This window comes from Grampus griseus, assembly GCF_964374135.1.
Source record: "Grampus griseus genome assembly, chromosome: 3".
Classification (NCBI taxonomy): Eukaryota; Metazoa; Chordata; class Mammalia; order Artiodactyla; family Delphinidae; genus Grampus; species Grampus griseus.
This window is the reverse complement of record NC_139019.1, coordinates 29,349,363-29,372,941: the sequence shown is the minus strand read 5'-3', so window position 1 is coordinate 29,372,941 and position 23,579 is coordinate 29,349,363. Positions and strand designations below refer to the sequence as shown.

The 23,579-nt window shown below is 37.3% G+C and overlaps 2 protein-coding genes across 5 annotated transcripts in view; one reads left to right on the top strand and one right to left on the bottom strand.

The window, feature by feature from the left end:
• Window positions 1–554, bottom strand: part of SKP2 (S-phase kinase associated protein 2) — a 30,941-nt gene extending 30,387 nt beyond the window's left edge. The window contains exon 1 of the mRNA XM_082651654.1: window positions 437–554. Within this exon, the coding sequence (XP_082507780.1) occupies window positions 437–480 (44 nt within the window). The 5' untranslated portion in view covers window positions 481–554. The remainder of the gene's footprint in view (window positions 1–436) is intronic.
• A 238-nt stretch (window positions 555–792) lies between these two features.
• Window positions 793–23,579, top strand: part of LMBRD2 (LMBR1 domain containing 2) — a 55,918-nt gene continuing 33,131 nt past the window's right edge. For 2 of the 4 annotated variants that reach the window (XM_082651204.1, XM_082651201.1), the window contains exons 1-8: window positions 812–996; window positions 1,300–1,491; window positions 10,892–11,128; window positions 11,386–11,483; window positions 13,007–13,102; window positions 15,970–16,137; window positions 17,052–17,262; window positions 23,355–23,429. In XM_082651204.1, the coding sequence (XP_082507330.1) occupies window positions 10,955–11,128; window positions 11,386–11,483; window positions 13,007–13,102; window positions 15,970–16,137; window positions 17,052–17,262; window positions 23,355–23,429 (822 nt within the window). In that variant the 5' untranslated portion in view covers window positions 812–996; window positions 1,300–1,491; window positions 10,892–10,954. Of the gene's footprint in view, window positions 1,142–1,299; window positions 1,492–10,891; window positions 11,129–11,385; window positions 11,484–13,006; window positions 13,103–15,969; window positions 16,138–17,051; window positions 17,263–23,354; window positions 23,430–23,579 lie in introns of all 4 variants that reach the window. The other 2 variants (XM_082651203.1, XM_082651202.1) reach the window with 2 other exon arrangements.

Below are 23,579 nucleotides of genomic sequence, written 5' to 3'. Positions count from 1 at the left end.
GGAAGCTGCAAGTTACTCATTGCAGAAAACTTTCACAGCAGCTAACTAAATTGCATTTCTACGCGCCGGCGGTGAGTTCCCAAGAATAAAAGAGAAAATAACCAAACAAATCGAACACTTCGAAAAGTCTTTTCGATTTACGATCATGCAGAAGGCCTCAAGAATTTCTTAAAGTGGAAGGAACAGACAAGGAAAGAGGGAGGGCAATCATACAGTGATTGAAAACAGCAGCCGGAAAGCCCAATAAGGGAAGCCAAATAAAATCGCACGCTGATCACCGCGCTAAAGCATCCACCCATCCACGTTTTCCCAAAGAAGAGGCCAAGCAACCATTCACATTACAGCATTACTAACAATATTAGCAAGTAGCAAAATTCGCGGCCTAAAGGAATTAAGACGGTCCATTCATGTCTGCCCCTTTTTGCAATCGGTTTACCTGTGCATGGCGTCCGCAGGTTCGGGAGTTTTAAATGCGTGCATTAATTGCAGAGGTGCCCGCCTCCTGGATTCCCGCTTTGGCGCGCGGCGGCGCACTGCGTGCGGCTCCTGCCCCCAGCAGCTAGACCCGCGAACTCTATCAACGTTGCATCCCCGCCGCGCGCGCAGAATTCTTCTGCCCGCTCTCCTCCGCGGCCGCCGTCTGCTGCCCCGCTGCCTGCTGGGAATTGTAGTTTCTGCCCTGCCTGGTAGTGCGGCTGCCTCGCTACTACTTCGTTTCCTTATAGCTTTGCCCGCCTTCAGGATACCCACAACCCCCCGCGGCTACGGGACCGGACGGCCCACAGGGTAGGCGGGGAAGCGGAAGCGGGCGGTGCTCGGGCTGACTGGGAAATGTCAGCTGCTTGATTGGCGTCGGGTTTTCCTTTCCTCGGAACCCGCAGGCCTTCAGGTGACCGCCACCGCCGTCGCCAGGGAGCGTGGGTCCCAGACCCTGGACGGCTGTGGCGGACGCGGGGTTTCCCGGTCTTTCTGGAGGCTGTCCGGCGAGATCGGGCGGTGAGCCTGAGGGGGAGAGCGTGAGGCACTTTGGGGTCTGGGGCGGAGCGCGGGCGGAGAGAGAGGGACCCCGGAGACCCAGAGAGGCCGCCGCCGCGGGGCCCACGTCCCCGGAGTGGAGGCGGTGACCCGCTCCGCCGGCCAGGTGAGAGGTTGCGGCCGCGGGCGTCACACCTGCTCTCCCCGCTGCCCGGAGCTGCGTTCTCCACCGGGGAGAGGGCGGCCCTTAGCACTAGGTCTGTGGACAGGATCCCTTCTTCATCTGTAAAATAGGCACTGTGGCAAGCGACGCTTATTTCACAGGCTTGGAGTCGGGGTCAAATCGGATAACGCGTGTGAAAGCGCTTTGTAGACGAAAACGCGGTTCAGAAGAGAGGCGGCGGTTTAATTTTAGGGCAGCAGGAGATCACGGTGGTTCCTGTGTGCAGTGGCAACGCTGAGCATCCCCTTGCAGCCTCGAGAAGGTTCATACATGCTAACATGAGAACAAATAAGGTGAGTAATTGTTTGCAAAGGGCTTTCAGTGCAACACTAGGCGCCGCCAGCAAAGCCATTCGGTTGCTCACTCTCAACCAGCTTCTTTCTGTTTGCCTCGCCTCCTGAAAGCACGCTGCTTTTAGCCTCTGTCCGCGGAGAAGAGTTTGGAGCTGGTTGGAGTAGAGAGAGTGCCATACTCCGGGTAGGATGACCCTGCGAAATGCATTATGCAAACTGTACTGTAACTGTGACCCTGGGAAAGCAGTGGAAGAGAGATAGGGGAATAGCTTCCAACCCTAATAAAAATGGAGAGGATGTATAAGGTTCAGAAGTAAGCAACCCAGCGTCATAAATATATTAGAATATTACTTAAGTATGCTGTGTACCATGCCTTTTTATTTATTTTTTTTAAAAAAAGCTTCGATTTACACTGGAATTAAACCACCCTTGCTTGGGTACGTGCTTGTTTCAGACTTGATGCTTAGCTTGAAAAATAACCACTACTTTAAAAAATTAATTGAGGGGCTTTAAAAAAAATTTCTTTAAAAAAAAAAAAGCTTCGATTTACACTGGAATTAAACCTCCCTTGTTTGGGTACGTGCTTGTTTCAGGCTTGATGCTTAGCTTGAAAAATAACCACCTTTTGACAGAGGAAAGCATTCATGAACCTTTAGTTTGTTGCTGAAACTAGGTGAAATTGGTGTAAAGAAGGGATCTGTTCACAGATTGAGTCTGATTGAAACCAGATGAAGAATATGAGGCTGAATGTTCACAATTCATTAAACTAATGTTACCTGGAAAATACTTTTAAATGCAGTGTTCTGATTTTTTACATAAAGTGACCTTTAAGCAGTTACCTTCGCTTGAAATCTACATCCTTTTCCCTTAAAATTGCAACTCAGAGGAAATATTTTTAACATAAAAATGTTAGTCTCCTTCAGGAAAGTGAACAAGACAGAGGGCGCTTATAAGCTAATGGAGGAGAAAGAACAAACAAGAAAAAAATACTTAAAATATTTGAGAATAAACAAAGTTTTGAGGTATAAAGTAATTGGGAGAGGCCACTTTAGATAGAGGTCTTATAGATAGGAAGTTCTAACAGATGGGATGATTCTAAATTTAAAGATAAGAAATATCCTCATACTAGGATTTAGCCTGAGAGCTAGGGAACATTTCTAGTTTTCAGAATACTTGGAATGTCTGAATTAGTGGGCACAAGGTCCTTTATAGGACTTCAGAGAGAGCCTGTCAACTTGGAAAATCAAAGTCTTCAAATTGTAGAATAGATATTTCACTAACAGTTTGCTCTGGCAGCAAAAATAGCATACTAAAATGGGAATAATTTTTTTCTGCATTCCTTCTAATAATGGCTGTTCTCTTAATATAGTAAGTAAAAGTTTAACTTGGTAAATTGGTACTTTAATATAAGGAATTGTGTCCATTGAAGACTTGAGATTACCAGCTACATAGAGGTTGCTGTTTGGTCTTTTCAAGAACTGCATTATGATTGCTACTGATGTGGATTATTTTGTTTTCCTGATTAATTTTATTCTTTTAATCTACTCAGCACACCCCATGTCCCATTTTAGTGAGAGAGGTATACCATATTTCTAGAAGTAGAATTACTAGATCAGTATCTAGGACAAATCAATTACATTTTTTTTTATGTCTGCAAATGACATTAGAGTAATTTCTAGTACTCTTTAGAAGTTTCAGATAGAGTACAAAGTGAGTTTGTAAATTGGGAAAATGTTTCTCATACAAGAGGCAAGAGCATAGTTAGTTACAGCGTATTCAATATTAGGGCATAGGACAGGCCAAAAAGGACTAGAAATTACATTCAGCTATAAGCTATGTATATAGCTTATATGTATATATATATTCAGTAGTATATTATTGTTCTTTTTGAAAATCAAATGTGACAAAAGAGATTCTATTTAAATAGGAGTGTGATGTGCTTTTTCCTTAGTTCCATCATAGCATGAAGTAAATCTTAAGATTTGTTAGTGTTTTTTTATGTTATTTAGCTTAGGTGAACAAAAGACTAAGAACAGTTACATAGCAAGAAGTTTTTATCTGCTAATCAAGTTTCAAAAGATTCCTTTTCCCTCAATTAGTTTTATTTTTATTTATTTATTTTTAATTTATTATTTATTTAGTTAGTTTTGGCTGCATTGGGTCTTTGTTGCTGCACGCGGGCTTTCTCTAGTTGCGGCGAGCGGGGGCTACTCTTTGTTGCGGTGCGTGGGCTTTTCCTTGCGGTGGCTTCTCTTGTTGCGGAGCACGAGCTCTAGGTGCACAGGCTTCAGTAGTTGTGATGCGTGGGCTCAGTAGTTGTGGCACACGGGCTTAGTTGCTCTGTGGCATGTGAGACCTTCCCGGACCAGGGATCGAACCCGTGTCCCCTGCATTGGCAGGCAGATTCTTAACCACTGCGCCACCAGGGAAGCCCCTCAATTAATTTTAAAGTAGATCTAAAAGATCTACTTTTTAAAGTAGTTCTCTGCAGTTTAATACTCTCTATAATGGGCAGATTGGGGCAAGAACAGAAGGGCTCTTTCCCAATTCTGATATGCTCTGTTTTCTTTTTTACTTTCCCCATGTAGATTAGAGTCATATATTATACTTAAGTTATGGCAGCCTTAAAACTGCAAAGTTAAAAAGGCTTAGTTAAATTCTATATTAAACATGACTTTATTAGCACTGTCTTTATATATATAAAGAAATAACTGATAGAACGTTTCTACTTTGTTCATTGAAATGAACAAATGAAAACTGAGCAAAAGAAATGATTTAAACAGTCTAAATTGCATTGAGAAAGTATGTCTGGACTGGAGCAGAGACTCTGGTATCCTAATTGTGAGCCTGGCTTTGTAGTCAGGATGCCTCTGAATCCCACTTCTTACCCTCTCTGTGCCATTTTCTCCTCTACTAAATAAGGTTACTAACCTTTCTTACTGCGCTGTGAAGTGTAATTCGATACAGCATGTTAAGCGCTAGCACAATGCTTGGAATCTAGTAAACTCACACAAAATATTAACTACTAGTTTTTTTAAAAAACTATTTTGTTACTAGGAAGGATTCTAAAGATTATTTTCTAATTACCAAAGTAAGTCTTATAATCTCTTTACCTAAAATCTTTAAGGATCCGTTACAGTTCCAGTTGTTTTCTTCTTGCCTACTTACTGGTTGCTACCTCTCTCATGCCTTGCCAAAGGTGGAACAGTTTGTATATGTCCATCTTTCTTCAAAAGGCTTGTTGCTCTTTGGAATTCACTTCACCTGGTTGGTTTGCCAACTCAGCTCATTTTTTAAGATGGCTTCAAAAGATATTACGCCTTTTTTGCATTTTTAGAGTGGGAGTTACATTCTTTTGTGGTATTCTATCTGTATCCTAAGCTGAATTCTCCTTATACCTGAAATCGTTAAACATGGGATTAATGATTATCTTTGGAGGGTTTAAATTTTGATTGGTGGTAAAGAATTGTTGACTTTCATTATTTACATCTAGTTCTGATTCTTTTGATTTTTCATTATTTGGATCTCGAGTTGTCTCCTAGTTTTTATTCACATGTCTGAGTAAAGATACATATTTAAGTTAACACAGTCTGTCTGATGAATCATTAGGTTCTAGTTGGAAATTTTTAATTCAGTTCAGAATCTTAGGTTTTGGCACAATTTTTGTCCTGTTCTCTTGTTCAATTGATACCAATCTTTCCTTCCTGTCTTTTTCTTTTCTTCCCCCACCCCCTTTTTTTTTTTGAAAATATTTGGGATGTTTCAGATTCCAAAATGATCTTAACCTCTAAATTTTCTACTTAAAGTGTGTTTAGCCTGAAAAACTATCATCAACCATAAAATACTCAGGAAATAGTACTCCAAGTCAGTAACATTAGTAAACTCATGAAAGGCATTTGAAGGTAGTATTGTATAATATCTTGATGATTGGTAAAAGACTGAATTGGATTTTAAATGTTTAAAACTTTCAGAACTGATATTTTGAAAGGTAGACTGTGCCTGCATATTAGGTACTAAAATATGAGTGAATGAATTGGCATTTTGATTTTAAGTAAAATCTACTTTTGCTGCTGTGGCGTTAATGCCCACCTATGATAGCTTTATGCCTCTTTTTCATTTCTAATCACATGGAACTAAATTTGGATTTGCCTCCAAATTTTAGCATTTTCTTGTTTTATTTTTGCCTTTTAGCCTAAACACATTATTTTGATAAAGAATATCATTAGAAGGACCATTGTTGTGGTCAAAGGAATATTTGCCCTTTTGCCCCCAAGTATATTTTTGCATAGCTGCACATCGTTACAGTTCAGCAAATGATCCATTTTGCTTCACCTCCATTTTGATCATTTGCCTAGAAGAATGGCAATGTCTTTCTATATGACGTTGGTGTGTCAAATGTACCTTCTTGACATGGCTTTGAGATGTGTTCTATGTCTTTACAATGGACAGAACACAAAGGACAGATGAAGGGGTGTTTGGGCTATCTTACAGACCTAGAGAGGTAATCCTACTTAGTCAGGTGAGGCAAGGGGAGCAATTTCTGTGAACATGAACATCATTTTTTGTTTTATAGGAATGAGTGTGGGTCCAAGCTGTGGTAACCACAGAGAATGAGAAACAAAAAGCATTTGGTATTCATCCATTCATGGTTTTTTGGGGGTTGGGGGGGAAGACCATTTAGGGTAAAGCTATACTTTGAGACCATTGAGGCAACTAGTTATCTTCTGGAAGCACACGGTATGAAGGAAGTGGAGATTAGCAACTAGCATTTATTGAAGGTCTACTTTGGAACTCCTTTTGGTGTTTTACTTTTATAACTCACTGGATCTTCATAGCAACCTGTGTGAGGTGATCATATATCCTCATTCAACAGCTTAAATTGCATACAATTACACAATTATTAAATAGAGTTGGGATTTGGAACCCAGGTTTACAGTAATATAATAAAACATTTGTGTTTTAAAATAGTTGTAATTCTAGGCACTTGGTAACACCACAGCAAAATTTTTCATTGTCTAGTTGCTATGTGTTTTACTTTCATATTACTACACTGATTTTTAAATAGTATTAAAATTACAAAAAATACACTTACCATTTGAAATTAAAAGCACACACATACAAAGAAAGAGCAAGAAAGAAAATAGAAGTCATCTCTTTACTACGTTGTGGCACCACTTAGCATTTTGATGTATATTTGTCCATACATATATGTGCGTTTCTTATGTATACTCCCTAAGATCCCACCCATGCCCCTTTTTACATCTCTAAAGTGTGCCTCTGGGTCTCACCTTTCTTCTGGGCTGGAGGAATCTGGTGGGCCCCTTTAATCATTGTCTGTAATGGAGTCTTTCTGTTAGGTGGTCCTTGACTCAGACACAGATCCCTGCTCCCATAGGTCATGGCCAGGTTAGCGGGATTAGTGATTTATGAAACGCTTGGCTGCTTTTGTCAAAAAGGTAATAGACAACAATGAGACTGGTGGACATTTTTAAGACTTGGTGAACTATTTAGTACAAACATTTAAGTTGTTTCTATGTTTTTATGTTTAAATAATGCTGCTGTGAAAAATAATATTGTAGATAAATCTTTGTTCCCATTTTGGTTTTTCTCTAAGTTATTTGAAGAAGTGTTGCTAGGGCCACAAGGATATATACTTTTTTTAAGTTCTTCGATACCTAGTGCCAAATTGCTGTCCACCCTGGCAATGAGTTTTTTTTTAATACACCAAACTTGAGTTGTCCAATCTTTATTTTTATTCGATTTTAATTGATAATTATTTTATGAATTTAATATACAAATAACTAAATCAGATGGAGAATACAGCACCCCTAGCTTTGAACAGAAAATTATTCAGTTGAAACAACTAAAACAGGCTATAGGAATTCGTAAGGAACCTTGGAAACTACTATCATTCTGCACCGTAAAAAAAAATTCCTTATTTAAAATTAGGTACAAGGTCAAAGATATGTACTTTAAAACTATTATTTTCTCATCTCAGGTTAGGGAAATCCCAACTTTCATTTCTAGTTTCATGGGACCCCCTAGGCATAACCTTTTGTCATAACAAGGCAACAAGTGTTCAGTTTGAACTGAAATAAATGGTGTGATGAACAGAATAACAGACCCCCAAGGATATCTATGCCTTAATCCCTGTGGAACCAGTAAATATGACTAGATTATCCAGGTGGGCCCAGTGAGATCAGATGAACCCTTAAAAGCAGAACTTTCTTCAAGCAAAGGGCAGAAGAGAAAGTTAGCAGTTTCAAGCATGCAGAGGATTTGACAAGCCATTTCTGGCTCTGAGGTATATAGGGCTGCATGCAAAGACCAGAAAGAAGCCTCTAGAACTAAGGGCAAATGCTAGCTGACAGCCAGCAAGGAAATGAGGATCTCAGTCCTATAACCATAACAAACTGAATTTTACCAACAGCCTGAAGGAACTATGGATTCTTCCCCAGAGTCTCCAGAAAGGAGCCTCTGCTGACACCTTGATTTCAATATTGAGAACTCAGTTGAGCCACACTGTGCCTAGACATCTGACTCACAGAAACTATGAAATATCTAACCTTCAGAAACTATGACACGTGGGTGTTGTTTTAAGACACTAAGTTTACAGTAATTCTTTACAACAGCAATAGGAGACAAATACACTGAGTATGGGAAGAGATGTAACCAAATCATTTCTTTATACTAGAATAAAGGATCCATAATTCTTTTTATTCACTATAACATTTAAAAGTACTATGAATCAGACTGAAAAACTGACAGCTGTTATAAAAAAGATAGTAACTAGTAGCAAGTTTATAACTGATTGTTTTATAACTGATTGTGTTGTTTGCTTATACCCATAATCTTATTATGTAACTATTATCGATGTTTCCACATATTTCATTGTTGTTCATTCATTCTTATTTTTATGCATGTTATGTAAAAATCTGTGAATCTAGTTTTTCAGTTAATCTTATGGTAGTTTTCTAATGTTATTGAATAATCTTAACAAATACCCTTTCTTATACTTCAGTAATAGACCATCAACGGTTCTGCCATGCCTTAGCATTTCCTTGCTAATCTCTGATATCCATTCTTTTTTCTATGGTTGTCATACTCCTTGCACTGGACAATTTCAGGCAAAATAAGTATCGAGGTCCAACCATAAAGGGATTTTCATATGATAATTATATTAAATTCACATTGAGTGATTTTTTCTTAAAAAAGCTGTATCTTAAAGATGGTAACAGTTTTCATCAGCACATTCTACATCGAGCTGTCACCTAACCACTTAATCTATTATTTTTTTTTTTTTGTGGTACGCGGGCCTCTCACTGTTGTGGCCTCTCCCGTTGCGGAGCACAGGCTCCGGACGCGCAGGCTCAGCGGCCATGGCTCACGGGCCCAGCCGCTCCGCGGCATGTGGGATCTTCCCGGACCGGGGCACGAACCCGCGTCCCCTGCATCGGCAGGCGGACTCTCAACCACTGAGCCACCAGGGAAGCCCTATTCTTGACTTAAAAATAAGATTAACTCACTGTTATTGTGATGGTACAAGTTGTTTCTTTGAAAATGAAATTTGAAATTTTGAGTAGTAGCAATGAGCAGAGTTCTAAGCCTTTTGAGTTGTAATAAGTATTTGTAAAATTAGTTTTGGGGACAATAACAAGAGTTTCACATTGACTTTGAAGTCAGCAGTAATAAAAAATAGTGTATATACTAAAGCATACAGTAACGTTTTTTATTCATTGGCTTATTCATTCAATAGATATTTTTTGAATAGTGACTGTATGCCAGACACTATTAGAGACATGGGGTACAGTACTGAATAAAATAGTCAAGTCTCTGCTCTCATGGAGTCTGTGTGTGTGTGTATGTTGGGGGGTGTTTTCAGGGAGACAGTAAAGAATATACATTATATCAGGTGGATAAGTGCTTTGAAGAAAAATATAGCAGGATATGGTGATAGAGAGTGACAAATGGGTTTCAATTTTAGATATTTAAGAATGAAAATATTGGTTGAAATCCACAGAGGAATGGAAAGAAACTACTTCAATAATATAAAGAAATAATGAAGTAGTTTATTAAATGTGATTTTTTTTTTTTTTTTTTTTTTGCGGTACGCGGGCCTCTCACTGTTGTGGCCTCTCCCGTAGTGGAGCACAGGCTCCGGACGCTCAGGCTCAGCGGCCATGGCTCACAGGCCCAGCCGCTCCACGGCATGTGGGATCTTCCCGGACCGGGGCACGAACCCGTGTCCCCCGCATCGGCAGGCGGACTCTCAACCACTGCGCCACCAGGGAAGCCCTAAATGTGATTTTTATTTGTGATATTCCATATAGAAGTATTTCTTATGTAAATTTAAATTTAGACTGTTAAAGTACCCAAATTTCTTTATTCTTTTAATAACTAGTTTTGGTTGGAGATCTTTGTTAATTTGACATATTTTATTGATTCTACCTTATTTTATTTTGGTGGGTTGCATCATAATCTTGATTCTCTGTGTTAAGATGTTGATTCATTCCTTGGGATACTGTAGTTAATCCATAGACAAAGAAAAATGCCTGACATTGATTTTATAGAGGTGAAAAGCACATATATTTTCTTCAGTTAGTGAAGGTAAATTATTTTATAAGAGTAGAGAGACATCAAATAAACCATTTTCTGCTATCTGTATCATCAACATTTATAATTAAAAATATTTTCAAATGTATGACTTTATTCAGTAGTCATTGATAAATTTTTCTGCCTATAAAATAGGTGAAGTAACTTTAAAGAAAATAAGATTTGTATAGATAGATGGAAAGTGGTGAGTATATTGAGTTTATTTTGTGGAGCAGTAAATGAATAAGAATTTCAGGTCCCAAAAGTTAGACAAGATTAGGATGAAAGAAAGAAAAATACTGTTTCAAACAAAGGAAATGTTACTTTCAAATGGTCTCTGTCTTTCTGGCTCTCCCTCCCTCTCTTTTAGAAAATTTAAGTAGTGACTATTAATACTTAGAAAACTTTATTTTACAAAATATCTAATTTCCTAGAATCCAGTCACTAGTGTATTTAATAGAAAATATTCTGTTAGGGCTTATAATATTAAGGAACAAACTTCAAGTGATGCTGTATTGAAACTGTTCATATCTAGTATTCTTACTTTGTAATATTTTTGGAACTAGTGTGGTTTTTGCTAAAATAGTTTTTTTCCTGAAGATACAATTTATGTGAAATTTTCAACATATGATTTAAAAAATAAGACTAAGTACTTGAGAGTAGGAATTATCCTTTTCATCTTACTTATAGTCCAATGTAAAGCCTGACAGTTTTCTAAAGAATCTATTAGTACATTAATAAAAAAATAATTAGGAGATTTCCAAGTGGTCATTTCCTATGTTAACACTTTTTTTTTTTTTTTTTCCAGTTTACAGATATGATCCAAGCCTGTATGTGAATTACTTTGGTTAATCAGAGCAAACATTGAATAATGAGTGGTGCAGCTTTGGGACTCGAGATTGTTTTTGTCTTTTTTTTGGCATTATTCCTACTTCATCGATATGGAGACTTTAAGAAACAACATAGACTTGTAATTGTTGGAACACTGCTAGCTTGGTATCTCTGCTTTCTAATTGTCTTCATACTGCCTCTGGATGTTAGTACGGTAAGAGGTGAAACTGATTTTCACAATTTAAAAGGCAGTTGTAGTCATACAGCATGTTTGAGATATGTTTTTAAGACAACCAAGTCATGTAAAAGTTAACTTATATTTTAAACTTAAGAGTTACTCTATGAATTTGATTACTAAAAAGCATAGCCAGGAAGGTACTTTTGGGTAGATAGGTTGATACACTTCAATATCCCTTAAGTACTTGGTAACTTTTTGGTTTTCATTTTTAAACCATACCTTCATTGCTTTAGACAATATACAACCGGTGCAAACATGCTGCTGCAAACTCGAGCCCTACTGAGAGTAGCAACATTACAGGACTGTATGCAGCTGCTACCCCGGTTCCAAGGTACTTTCTTCTTCTTTTTTTTTTTTTTTTAATATTGTAGGGGGCAATTTGTTTAAAACTTGTCGGTTTTTACCATCTGGATTTTATATTTATAAAAGTTTATCCTTGTTCTCTATTCACCTCCCTTCTTCATCCTTTGCTAATAGACTTTTAATTACCTTGTATCTTATTTAAGTTTAAATCTTTTTTTTCTTTTTCTTTTTTTTTTTTTTTTTTTTTGCGGTATGCGGGCCTCTCACTGTTGTGGCCTCTCCCGTTGCGGAGCACAGGCTCCAGACGCGCAGGCTCAGCGGCCATGGCTCACGGGCCCAGCCGCTCCGCGGCATGTGGGATCTTCCCGGACCAGGGCACGAACCCGTGTCCCCTGCATTGGCAGGCGGACTCTCAACTGCTGCGCCACCCGGGAAGCCCCTTAAGTTTAAATCTTAAATAAATTTTAGATATTGGTAAACAAGGCCTTTCAGTAGATGCTAATGAGAAGCTTGGAGAAGACCTGATTTTTTTTAGTCCCTTACTAAGAAAGTAACTTCCAAAAGCTGTTTTTCCTCTCAGCCTCTCCCCGATCCAAAAAAAAATGGGGCATGCATTTTCTCATTTGCCTTAATTTACAAGGTTGTAATAAAGGACGAGGAGATTATTCTGTATGTAGGATATTCCTTTCATATTGCACATCCTTTGATATCATTATAGTTTTAGATTGAGAATAAAGTTCAAATTATCAAAAGGTTATATTGAATTCATATCAAACTTGCAAGTAAAAAACTAACAAATATTGGTTATAGCTTTTACCAATGCTTTAAGTGGTGTTTGCATGCTTCTTTATGCAGCTTTTATTTTATTTTTTTTTAATCAAAGCTGGATAAGGGTAAATTTTAAATGTAGTTGTTATTCCCTTTTGAAGAGCCATTGTGGATTGTTGGAAGCCCTTGGACTAAAGGATAGCCTTACAGTCTAGGCAGGCTATTACTGGAAGAATCTATGGGCAGATACACATATATTCAGAAACTTCAAACAGAATTATGTATAGATGCTGGCATCTATCTCCATAGGAGATATGCTATATGACTGATGAGTTAGGGTTCCAGTTTCTAGGAATTAATCACCTAACGTCTTTCTCTCCTTCCTGCCATAACCAGCCCCACAAATGGGGTGAGTGTGTATCTTAAAGGTAATCATCAACCCTAAAGGTAACCAAATCAGAGATTTGATTTCATGATGCATTTGCTTTTAAAGACTGTCACTTTATTAATCTATTAGAACATTCTGTCCTCTTTTACTCAATGACTAAAAAAAACACTGAAAGTTGAAAATTTAAATGCATTCCTCTTTAAAACAGTTTTATTCCCTTTTTGTATGTTTTTTCAACAGTCAGCTTTGAATTTTAAGTTTTCTATGAAATTTTACAAATTAGAATCAATAATTTAAAATCTGAATATAAGTGAACTTTGCCACACACAAATTAATTGTGCAATTCATGTAAATAATCATTTATGATTAATTGGCTTTAAATTGTTATTAAATAGCCAACGTCCGTGTTTCAAGCCATGGAGTTATATTCCTGATGGAATTATGCCAATTTTCTGGAGGGTAGTATATTGGACATCACAATTTTTAACATGGTAAGTGGTAGTGAAGGATAAAATTTTTGATACTTTGGCTAAATTTTTAAAAGTGATTATTTTTCCAGTGAACTTTCATATTTTAGAATTTATTCAAGTGTCACTTTTTTTCCCTCAAATCTGTATCCTGTCTCTTTCTGCTCATTCGGGTCTCTCACATCTTAAAAGGAATGAAAAGAAAAAAAGAAGAAATAGAGAACAGAAACAAAAAGTTCTCCTCGTCACCATTCCCTTTTAGTAATTGCCTTCTCTCTGGACATTCTTCAGTTCAGTTTTCTTCAAGTCCCATTGTTACGTGAAAATGCTCTCTTGCTAAGGTCATCATTATCCCCTGGTTTTCTTTCTATGTGCTTCGCCCAACCTTCTGAATTTCCTTTATGGGCTCCATTTCTGTGGCGCATTTCCTAAAGGTTGGTGTTCCCTAGGGTCCCATCTTTGGTCATCTTGTTATCTGACTCTCCCTGAACAACTTTAATTATAGCCATGGTTTCATTAACCTGTGATGCATTCCAGATCGTTCTTTCTACCTGATATAGCTTTGTCTTTCTGCTGTGCTCCAGACTCATACTTTTTCCACTGCCTACTGAGCATTTTAGATATTATGCGGGTAACTAAGCTCTAAAACTGGAGGTGGTGAACATTGCAAGAGAAAAATCACATAGCAGAGGGTAGTGCCCCTGTAGCATGTTCACTGAACTTGACTAGGCCCTCAACATTGCCAGACTTTCATCTTCTGTTTCTCTCGTCTGCTTGCTCTTCATTCTCCACAACAAATCTTTCCAATCACTACAAACCTCAGCTCTTCCCTTTGTGACTTTCTCTCACATCCTAGAAACAATCGCCTTTTCTCATTGCAGATGACTTTACTTCCTGCCTCCCAGTGAAAAAAGAAGTCATCAGATGGCAGCTCTTTTCAGCTTCTTACCAGCAAACCTACCTACCTACCCATCCTTTCTTTCTTTCCCTCCAAGAATGGAAGAGTCCCTCTTCCTGAAGTATGGACCCATCCCTTTCAGCTCTCGTTACTTATACTTCTAGCTTCCAGTTTCAACCAAGCATGTACAATTCTCTCATCTTTAAAAACAAAACAAAACTGTCTCAAATCAGAACCCTTTCCAGTTTTCTATCTTCCCCCTCAATGATCTACTCATCACAGCTGAATTTTTTAAGAGAGACTTTTTTTGAGTATGAATTAATACAGTAAATTGCACAGATCGTGTTTAGTTTGACTTTTTTCAAAGTGAATACACCCATGTAATCAGCACCCAGATCATGATATAGAACATGAACAATATCCCCGGAAGCTTCCCTCATACTTCTCTCCCAGTCATTATGCTCCCCAAAGGTAACCATGATTCTGACTTTGATCACCATAGATTAGTTTTGCCTGCTTTTCAACTTTATAAATATGGACTTATATAGTATGTACTTTTTTGCCTCTCTCTTTTTGCGCACATATTTGGAAGATTCTTCTATGTTGTATGTCTCAGTATTCTTTTCTTTTTCATTTCTGTAAAACGTTCCATTTTGTGAGTATACCACAGTTTATCCTACCCAGCCAAACTTCTTGAATTGTCTGCATCAGTGTCTCCATTTGCTCACTGCTTACCCTTTCCGCAACCCATTGAACCGTATTTTCTACCCTCCCTTCTCCACTCGCACATACAAGCTCTTAATTTACTTGACCTCTTGGCAGCATTTGATTCTATTGTTTTCTCTCTCCCTTTCAAATACTTTCTTCTGGTTTCTGCTCCATATACTCCTTAGTTTTCTTCTGTAACTCTTGACTGCTCTCTCAGTTTCCTTTGCTGGTCTCTCCTGTTTGTTGGCCTTTCCTTTAAAAGTTGATATTTCTCAGGGGTTCGTCTCATATCTTTCCTTATCATTCATTCTAAATCAGTTTCTGTTTTTTTAAATTTATTTATTTTAAATTTATTTTATTTTTGGCTGTGTTGGGTCTTCATTGCTGCGCACGGGCTTTCTCTAGTTGCAGCGAGTGGGGGCTACTCTTTGTTGTGGTGCGCGGGCTTCTCATTGCGGTGGCTTCTCTTGCTGCGGAGCATGGGCTCTAGGCGCGCGGGCTTCAGTAGTTGTGGCTCATGGGCTCTAGAGTGCAGGCTCAGTAGTTTTGGCGCATGGGCTTAGTTGCTCTGTGCATGTGGGATCTTTCCAGACCAGGGCTTGAACCTGTGTCCCCTGCATTGGCGGGTGGATTCTTAACCACTGCACCACCAGGGAAGCCCCTCATTCATTCTATATACTCACCCTTCCAGCTTTCATCTACTGATGTTGTTTCACTACCATTGATATGGTGATGACTCTAAAAGCTACTTCCTGTGCACCTCCTTTGGGATGTGTCCTAGCTACTTCAACATCAGTATACTCTCTCCTGCTTCTTAGCACAGCACCACCCCTTACCCTCTCTAAATAGTTCCAGTTTTGTTCCATTTAAGTACATTCTCCATGTTGAAGCTTTATCAGTCCTTAGAAAACTAAAATTTGATCATGTCTCCTTTCCGTTAAAGAAAATGATTCCTCATTATTCTTTGGATGCAATCTAAATTATTCATAAAAGCATTGAAGGCCTTTTTTTAGATTCATTTTAAGCCACGCATACTGTTGTACTCTCTCTTGGTCATCGTGGCCTCCTTTTGCTCCCAGGAATGTGCTTTGCTCTCCCCAAAATTTAATACTAGGAAAATATTCAGCTATCTATTATAGTTTGGTTCAGTATTAATTATTACTCAAAATCATATTTATTCATGAAAAGAACTGCACATTAAAATTGAGATTCACATATTTTCAGTATTTTGAGATTATACAGACATGTCAAGTGTTTTTTAATCATATTCTTTCTTATCATCCAGGATTCTGTTACCTTTTATGCAGTCGTATGCAAGATCAGGAGGGTTTTCCATTACTGGAAAGATCAAAACTGCACTGATTGAGAATGCAATCTATTATGGCACCTACTTGCTGATTTTTGGAGCGTTTTTAATTTATGTAGCTGTAAACCCACACTTGCACTTAGAATGGTAAGAAAAACCATGTTCTTAACATTGTTTCTGTATACAGTTGCATTTTTGAAAATTAATTTTTATCTCATATGCAGGTTAACAAACATTTCCTTGAGAAACCTACCATTATATGTTTTATAGATTCCCCCAGAAGAATATCATAATAATATATATTACTAAGAAGGAAAATATGGAATAACATCTTTGAATATACATATTGGACAAGGGACTGATGCTTTGTCTAAGAGCTATATGTTAAAAGTATTAACTCCCATGATTTTATGATAGACTTTCAAATTTTGTGTATGACTAAATACCTAGATTTCTTTCTCATTGGAACTTGTGAATACTTTTATTTTGTTCTGACTATAATTTGAGGGCATATTTCTCTTTAACTTTGAATTTATCATTGCAATAAAATTGAAATCTGTATTATACTTGTGGTCTGTTATACGTGAAGAGTCAGAGCTGAGAAGTTTAGGAATGGAGTGGCAATGATAATCCTTACTGTTGCATTCTTGAGGTTTGCGTGCATCTGCCTTAAAACAAGTTAAAATTTTTTCAGGCTTAAAATTTTTTTCAGGCTTCTCTTGGTTAATATTAAATAAGAAAGCACCTAATGAAAAATATATTTTCTTCAGGATAATTCTTGCCATGAATTTTCCTAGATTCTAATTTTAACTATAATAGAAGCCGTGTTTCCTGTGTTAAAGTCTACTTCTGCAGTCACACTCTAACTTTTCATTAAAACACGTTATCTGCTGTTACTAAAAGAGTAGCTGAGGATTTGAAGGTCGAATTTTTTCATATAAAATTGGAGCCATCTTGTAGGGCAGTTGTTTTCTGAGAAAACATTTAACACTAGTTCCATTTAACATTTTTGTTGCAAAAATTTATCTATCACAGCTATCTGCTTATGTTTTCTTCCTTAGGAACCAGCTTCAGACAATTGGGATAGCTGCTGCAAATACATGGGGTCTTTTTCTTCTGGTGTTGTTGTTGGGGTATGGCTTGGTAGAAATCCCTCGCTCATACTGGAATGGAGCAAAAAGAGGTTATCTACTTATGAAAACTTATTTTAAGGCAGCCAAATTGATGACGGAGAAAGCAGATGCAGAAGAGACTTTAGAAGATGTCATGGAGGTAAGTAACTTTAAACCGTGGAGTCAACAGTCATCAAGTTGTGTGTATCTCCTTTTGGATATACTGTTGGTTTTGTTGTTGTTGGCACACTGATGGGCTTTAGAATAAAAATTTGGTGATGTACAGTTATTAAGGATGTCTCATCCATTTGAATGACTTCTTATTGGCAGTTCAGCTTCATGAGATATCATCTCCATCTTCTAACCGGCAGAGATGCAGGGAGAATATATTCAACAGTGCAGTGTTATGCTTGTTGTCTTGGAGTGACTTTTATTTTTATTTTATTTATGTTTTTGGCCACGCCAGGTCTTAGTTGCAGCACGCGGGATCTTCGTTGAGGCATGAAGGATCTTTCGTTGTGCTGCGCGGACTCTTCGTTGTGGTGCACAGGCTTCTCTAGTTGTGATGTGCGGGTTTGCTCTCTCTTGTTGTGGTGTGCAGGCTCCAGGGCACGTGGGCTCTGTAGTTGTGGCATGTGGACTCTGTAATTTGCGGCACGGGGGCTCTAGTTGAGGCACGCTAGCTCAGTAGTTGTGGTGCGCGGGCTTAGTTGCCCCGCAGCAGGTGGGATCTTAGTTCCCTGACCAGGGATCAAACCCATGTCCCCTGCATTGCAAGGGGGATTCTTTAGCACTAGACCACCAGGTAAGTCCCCTGGGTTAACTTTTAATAGTTCAAAGTTAAGACTCAAAAGTTTCCCAGACTAGATGATAAGTTATATGGTTACCGTGACATAGTAGAAGTGAAAATAGAAATTAAAGGACGCATCTTCCTGAAAATATGACCCAAAGTAATCCCACCAAGTCTGGAAACCTCTTTAGAGACCAATATACATGGGAATTTGTGTCCCTAAGTTTCGTTTCCTGTCTGTAATCTTAATAAGGCACTTCATTTTACTCACTTGTAAAATTCATATGACTTGAACCAACTTCACAAAGTTATTGAAAGTATTAAATTTCAATAATATACACAAAAAATACAACAAATTATAAAATTTTGCTGTTTAATAATTTCGTTGTTGATTTTAAAAAAGGTTGTAGTCACCTCAAATTTTGCTCTTCTGCACAAATATGCTATTCCAATAATGTTATTCTTCAGCATAAAACCTTATGTTGAAGGCTTTCGTTCACTTTAGAGTAAAGCAAAATGCTGTAATGTGGCCTACCAAAACATGATTTGGCCCACGTCTAGCTCTCTCTTATCTCTCTGTCTTCCCCATGCTGGTCAACTTTGGTTCCTCAAACTTAATAATGGTGATGATAATAGCAAACAAGTATGTAGGCAAACAAGTATATAGAGTCACATATTTGCCTATGACTTTCTAAGCACTTTATATATATTAATACATTTAATTCTCAAAACAACCTTATAAGGGAGAATTTTTTACCCTTGTTTAATAAATGAAAATGAGACACAGAGAGGGTGAGTTTGCCATGTTCACATGGCTACTGAGTGATAGAGCCACTGTGACTCTAGTTCATGCTTTAACAGGGATTGGCAAGCTTTCGGTAAAGGGCCAGATAGTAAATATTTTAGGCTTTCTGTGCCATATGGTCTCTGTTGCAACTACTCCATCACTGTAGCATGAAAGCAGCCACAGACAGTATATCAATGAATGAGGAATGGATGTGTTCAAACAAGAACAGATGGTGGGCCTGATTGGATCTGGTTTGCCGACCCCTGCTCTTAACCGTTACGTTCGTTGGCACTCTATTCTGCCTTTGAGTATGCTATTCCCAAACTCTTGGAATGCTCATTTCTCCAGTCTCTTTAGCTAATTCCTACTTCATTTTCAGGTCTCAACACAAGTGAGAATTCTTCAGCGGAGGCTTCTGTGTTAGTTTCCTGGGGCTGCCATAACAAAGTACCATGAACTATGTGGTTTAAACAACAGAAATCTATTGTTTCAGAGCTCTGGGGGCTGAAAATCTAAGATCAAGGTGTCAGCAGGGTTGGTTCCTTTAGAGGGCTATAGGGAAATTTGTACCATACCTCTCTTCTATCTTCTGGTCGTTAACTGACAATCTTTGGTGTTCCTTGGCTTGTATTATAGATCTCTGTCTTCGTATTCACATGATATTCTCCCTGTGTGCCTGTGTCTAAATTTCCTCTTTTTATAAGGACACCAGACAGATTATGGGCCCACCCCATTCCAGTATGACCTTATCATAATTTAACCAATTATATCTGCAACAACCCTATTCCCAGACAAGATTACATTCTAAGGTACTGGAGCTTGAGACATCAACATACGATTTTGGGGGGAGCACAGTTCAACCCAAAACACCTTCTTTGGTCCTCCAGATTCTTAGATACTCAGCAGCCATTTTTAAGTGAATGAATAAATGAACAAAAGAATGGATACTGATTCTTTAATTGTGGTTGAAAATTTTTATGTTGACTTCTTGCATTTATTTATAAAATGTTAAGAACTGTAGCAGAAGACATTGATTCAAAATATGGAATAAATCTCCTATAAATAATACTCTATTACATTTCCTTAAGCATGTGATGGATGTTATTACATTTTTCAAAGGAAGTTAATTTGTTATTTTTTATATTTGATATATTTGAAATTTTGAATTTTGAAAAAAAAATTGAAAATTTATATTTGATAATAAAATAATTAAAAGGAGATCATTTAAATTTGATAATGTTCCCCTCAAAAGTTGGTATTAAATTCAGTTGTTTCAGATTTAAGGAATATGGATTTCACCAGTTCATTCAAACTTCCTTGACCAAGTATAAATTAAATGCAGTTTATTTTAGATCTGGATTTTGCTAGGAGGAATCTTCAGTGAATAAAGATAGATTTTGTTGTTGTTAAATGGGAGTCCTCTACTTAGAAATAGGATGTGGAAAATTAAGGATTGGAATTGATGCTTTCTTTGCTATTTTAGTGTAGGTTTAAGGTGTGAGGGATTTAAAAAAATTTAGATAAGAGAAATTTTTCCATGTCAATAAGAAACCACTATTTTTATTGAATATATCTGACGTAAAACATTGTGTAAATTTAAGGTGTACAAAATGTTAATTTGATCCATTTTTATATGGTAAGAAACTACTCTTTTCTTAATGGATCTTTTGAAAATAGCAGGAAGTCCACATACATAGCAGGAGAACTCTAGCCCTTTTTTGCCCCCTCAAAAAATGCATGATTTAGCAGGTATGAATTTCTTTGTCCATATGTTTAAAGGGCATTTGGGATCCTTCCTGTTTTTCTGAATTTCTGAAAATTTATAAACTTGTGGAGAAATTTTTTTCATCATTTTTTAAATACCTAGTGTCTTCCTGCCATGTTAAGTGCTATGTGGAACTGGCCATTAGGATACTAACGGTCTAGAGTAGAAAATTGTACAGTCCCTCACAGTATATGATAAATGCACTGTAAATGATACATGCTCTAGTGTAGAGAAATTTCGCCTAGAGGAAGAGGTGAAATGGAGGAAGTGAAATATGACCTGGGCCTTGAAGAATGGGTAGAATTTTCATAGCTGACAGCATTCTGGTCAGGTATCAGGAGGTTTTAAAACTAAATTAATTATGCATAAGATAAAGTTTACAAGGTTTGAAAGATAGATAGCCAGATAGCACGGCCTTGAATGTCGGACTCAAAAGTTCAGTGTATTTTGAAATCAGTGAGGAATCATTGACACCTTGCATGCAGGGAAGAGACATGATCCTGTATGTGGTTTAGGATAATCAGTCTGATGGAGGTGCGCAGAATAAAGCATGGACAAGAATACTGATAACTTAGTTTGAGAGAAAACTTTTAAAATCCACTGGTTTTGAATACATCTTTTAAGAGATCACAATCACCTTTTTTTTTTTCTGGTAATTACTAATTATATTTTTCATCTATCCATAAAATCTTCCAAATGCAGTTTTATAAAAACCAGTTTAGTGTTTTATGATATGTTTTCTATGGAGTGAATGTATACATCTGTGTGTCTGTTACTTTTCTTTGAAGCATTAATAAAACTTATAAGCCATGTCAAACCATTCAAAAGGAATTTTTGCTAGATGGCCAGAGGTCACCTCTACCTGCTGTCATTTTTCAAGGTAGAGGATTTGGAGAGGGACAAATAGCTACTTATTCCACTGAAAATAATAGAGTTCTATTGTCACAATAATGACAGAGTTCAAAGTTATGTTATTTGATATGAAGAAAATAAGCTATTATTCAAATACATTCCACACTTTATAAAAATTATGAACCTTGAAGGAAACTTAAATTTATAAGCTATAGCAAATATCAACGTTCCAGTACTTGCTTTTGTTTAATATGCTAAAGAATTTAGAGGAAAAATATGATTTTCATATATAATATATAATCAGACTGTATAGTTTGTATTCAAAGTTATGCTAACTAGTCAACAAAACTTTAAGGTAGCTTAGAAATGGAAGAGTGTAATGTAGTGATGCTTCAAGCACCTTTTAAAAACCCAAGTCCTGTCATTCCGGTTTTAGGCCTTACTCATTGACCTCAAAATGAAATGTTATTAAGGCCTTCTGGAATACTTTGCTCTTACTCTACAGCCTGATCAAGCACAGCGCAGACCTTTGCTCTCCTTTCCCGTTAGTCACTGGAGTTTCTTTTCCTGAAACTCCTTGTTCACTTCTGCTTGGAGGCCTTGGTACATGCTGTCCCTCTGTCTGGAATATTCTTGCTCCTTCCTTTGATCAGCTGACTCCTATCCTCAGTTTAGCTTTTTATCTCAGTTTAAGTAATCGGTTCATCAGAAAGTCTTCCACACTAGATTATACAGCAGTTTTCACACCATTTCTATTTGAATAATGTCTGTTTTCTTCACTAAGCTAAGCTCTTTGACAGGAGCAGTGTCTGTTGGTACAGATTATTCATGGGGTCTGCATATTTTAAATTTTGATGGTTATTGCTAAATTATCTTCCAAATAGATTACATCACATTTTACTGTGTATAGGGAGGCCTTTTCCCCCGCAATCTTACCTCATTATATAAGAGCAGTTTTTTATAATTTTACAAGAAAACTGTCCTCATTTTAAAAAGTTGTAGTTTTTTTTAGTGGGATTGAACATCTTTTCAGATATTTATTGGCCAATTGCATTTCTTCTGTATCTTCCCATTTTTCTTTTGATTTTTAAGAGCTCTCCATATATTAAGGATAGTGATTTTTTTTCCATATACGTTATACTTTTTCACAACTTTTTCTATATGCCCTATGGTTTCCCTGCCCCCCAGTTTTACATCTCTTAAGGCCATCCTCTGCTCTATAATCAGACTGTTATTTTTAATATCCTGGTTGGTTCACTCTTGCCTCCCAGCCTTTGAACATGCTGTTTCTTCTTCCTAGAACAGTGGTTCCAACCTTCTCAAAAATTTCATTTATATTATAGAATATCGTGATTCTTTTAGAACTACTGATTCTAAAGATTCCCTTCTCTAACCCCTTTATTTCTTTCATATGCATTAAATTGTTGATTTAATTATCTCATCACCACACTGCAATCTTAGTGAAAGACTTATAACACCATGTCTTCCCACTCCACCCTCCAGTATGGATTGTGGTGACCTTACACCTAGCACAGTGCTGGCACATAGTGAACTCTTAATTTTAAAAATGTGGGATGAATCATTAGTTGTGACTGCTGTAAAGTACTCTCTCATTGGAAAGGAGCAGGTGCTTTGTGACATTTTTAGCCTGTTCTGCTTCCTCTGGTTTCTCTGCTGTATTTTAGGTAATGAGATAATTGAACTTGAGGAGCAAGATGGAGAAATGCAGTCCTGTTCTTTTAGAATCTCAGTTTGCCTGATCCTTCATGACTTTTTATAATGTTTATTCATCTCTGTGTACCAAGTAAGCAAATGGTAAGGCAGTAAATGTAGAAAGTTATAAAAAGTGTGAGGGTATAGATACAGCTGTTCTATAATTTTGTGTTTTTATTTGTGTTCTTAAGAGTTTTTATTCAGAGAATAGAACTTTATTATATGCTGAGTAATTTGGGTTGGAACTAAACTTGTGAGAATATATATAGTACCTAGAGCATACTGATTTGAAACATCTAATCTACAGAAATGGAAATATTTTTATTTCTCCTACTGTTTTCATAGGAAGTTCGTAAAGTGAATGAGAGCATCAAGTATAACCACCCACTGAGAAAATGTGTTGACACAATACTTAAAAAGGTAATTAAATAATATTCTCATCTATTTTCTTTTGAAATGTAAATTTACATACTATATTATAATAAAAGCATCAGAAAAGTATGCAAACAGCCTGTGATTGAAGTCTTCCAACTCCTTTCCATTTTCATGACAATATTAACCATAAACCCA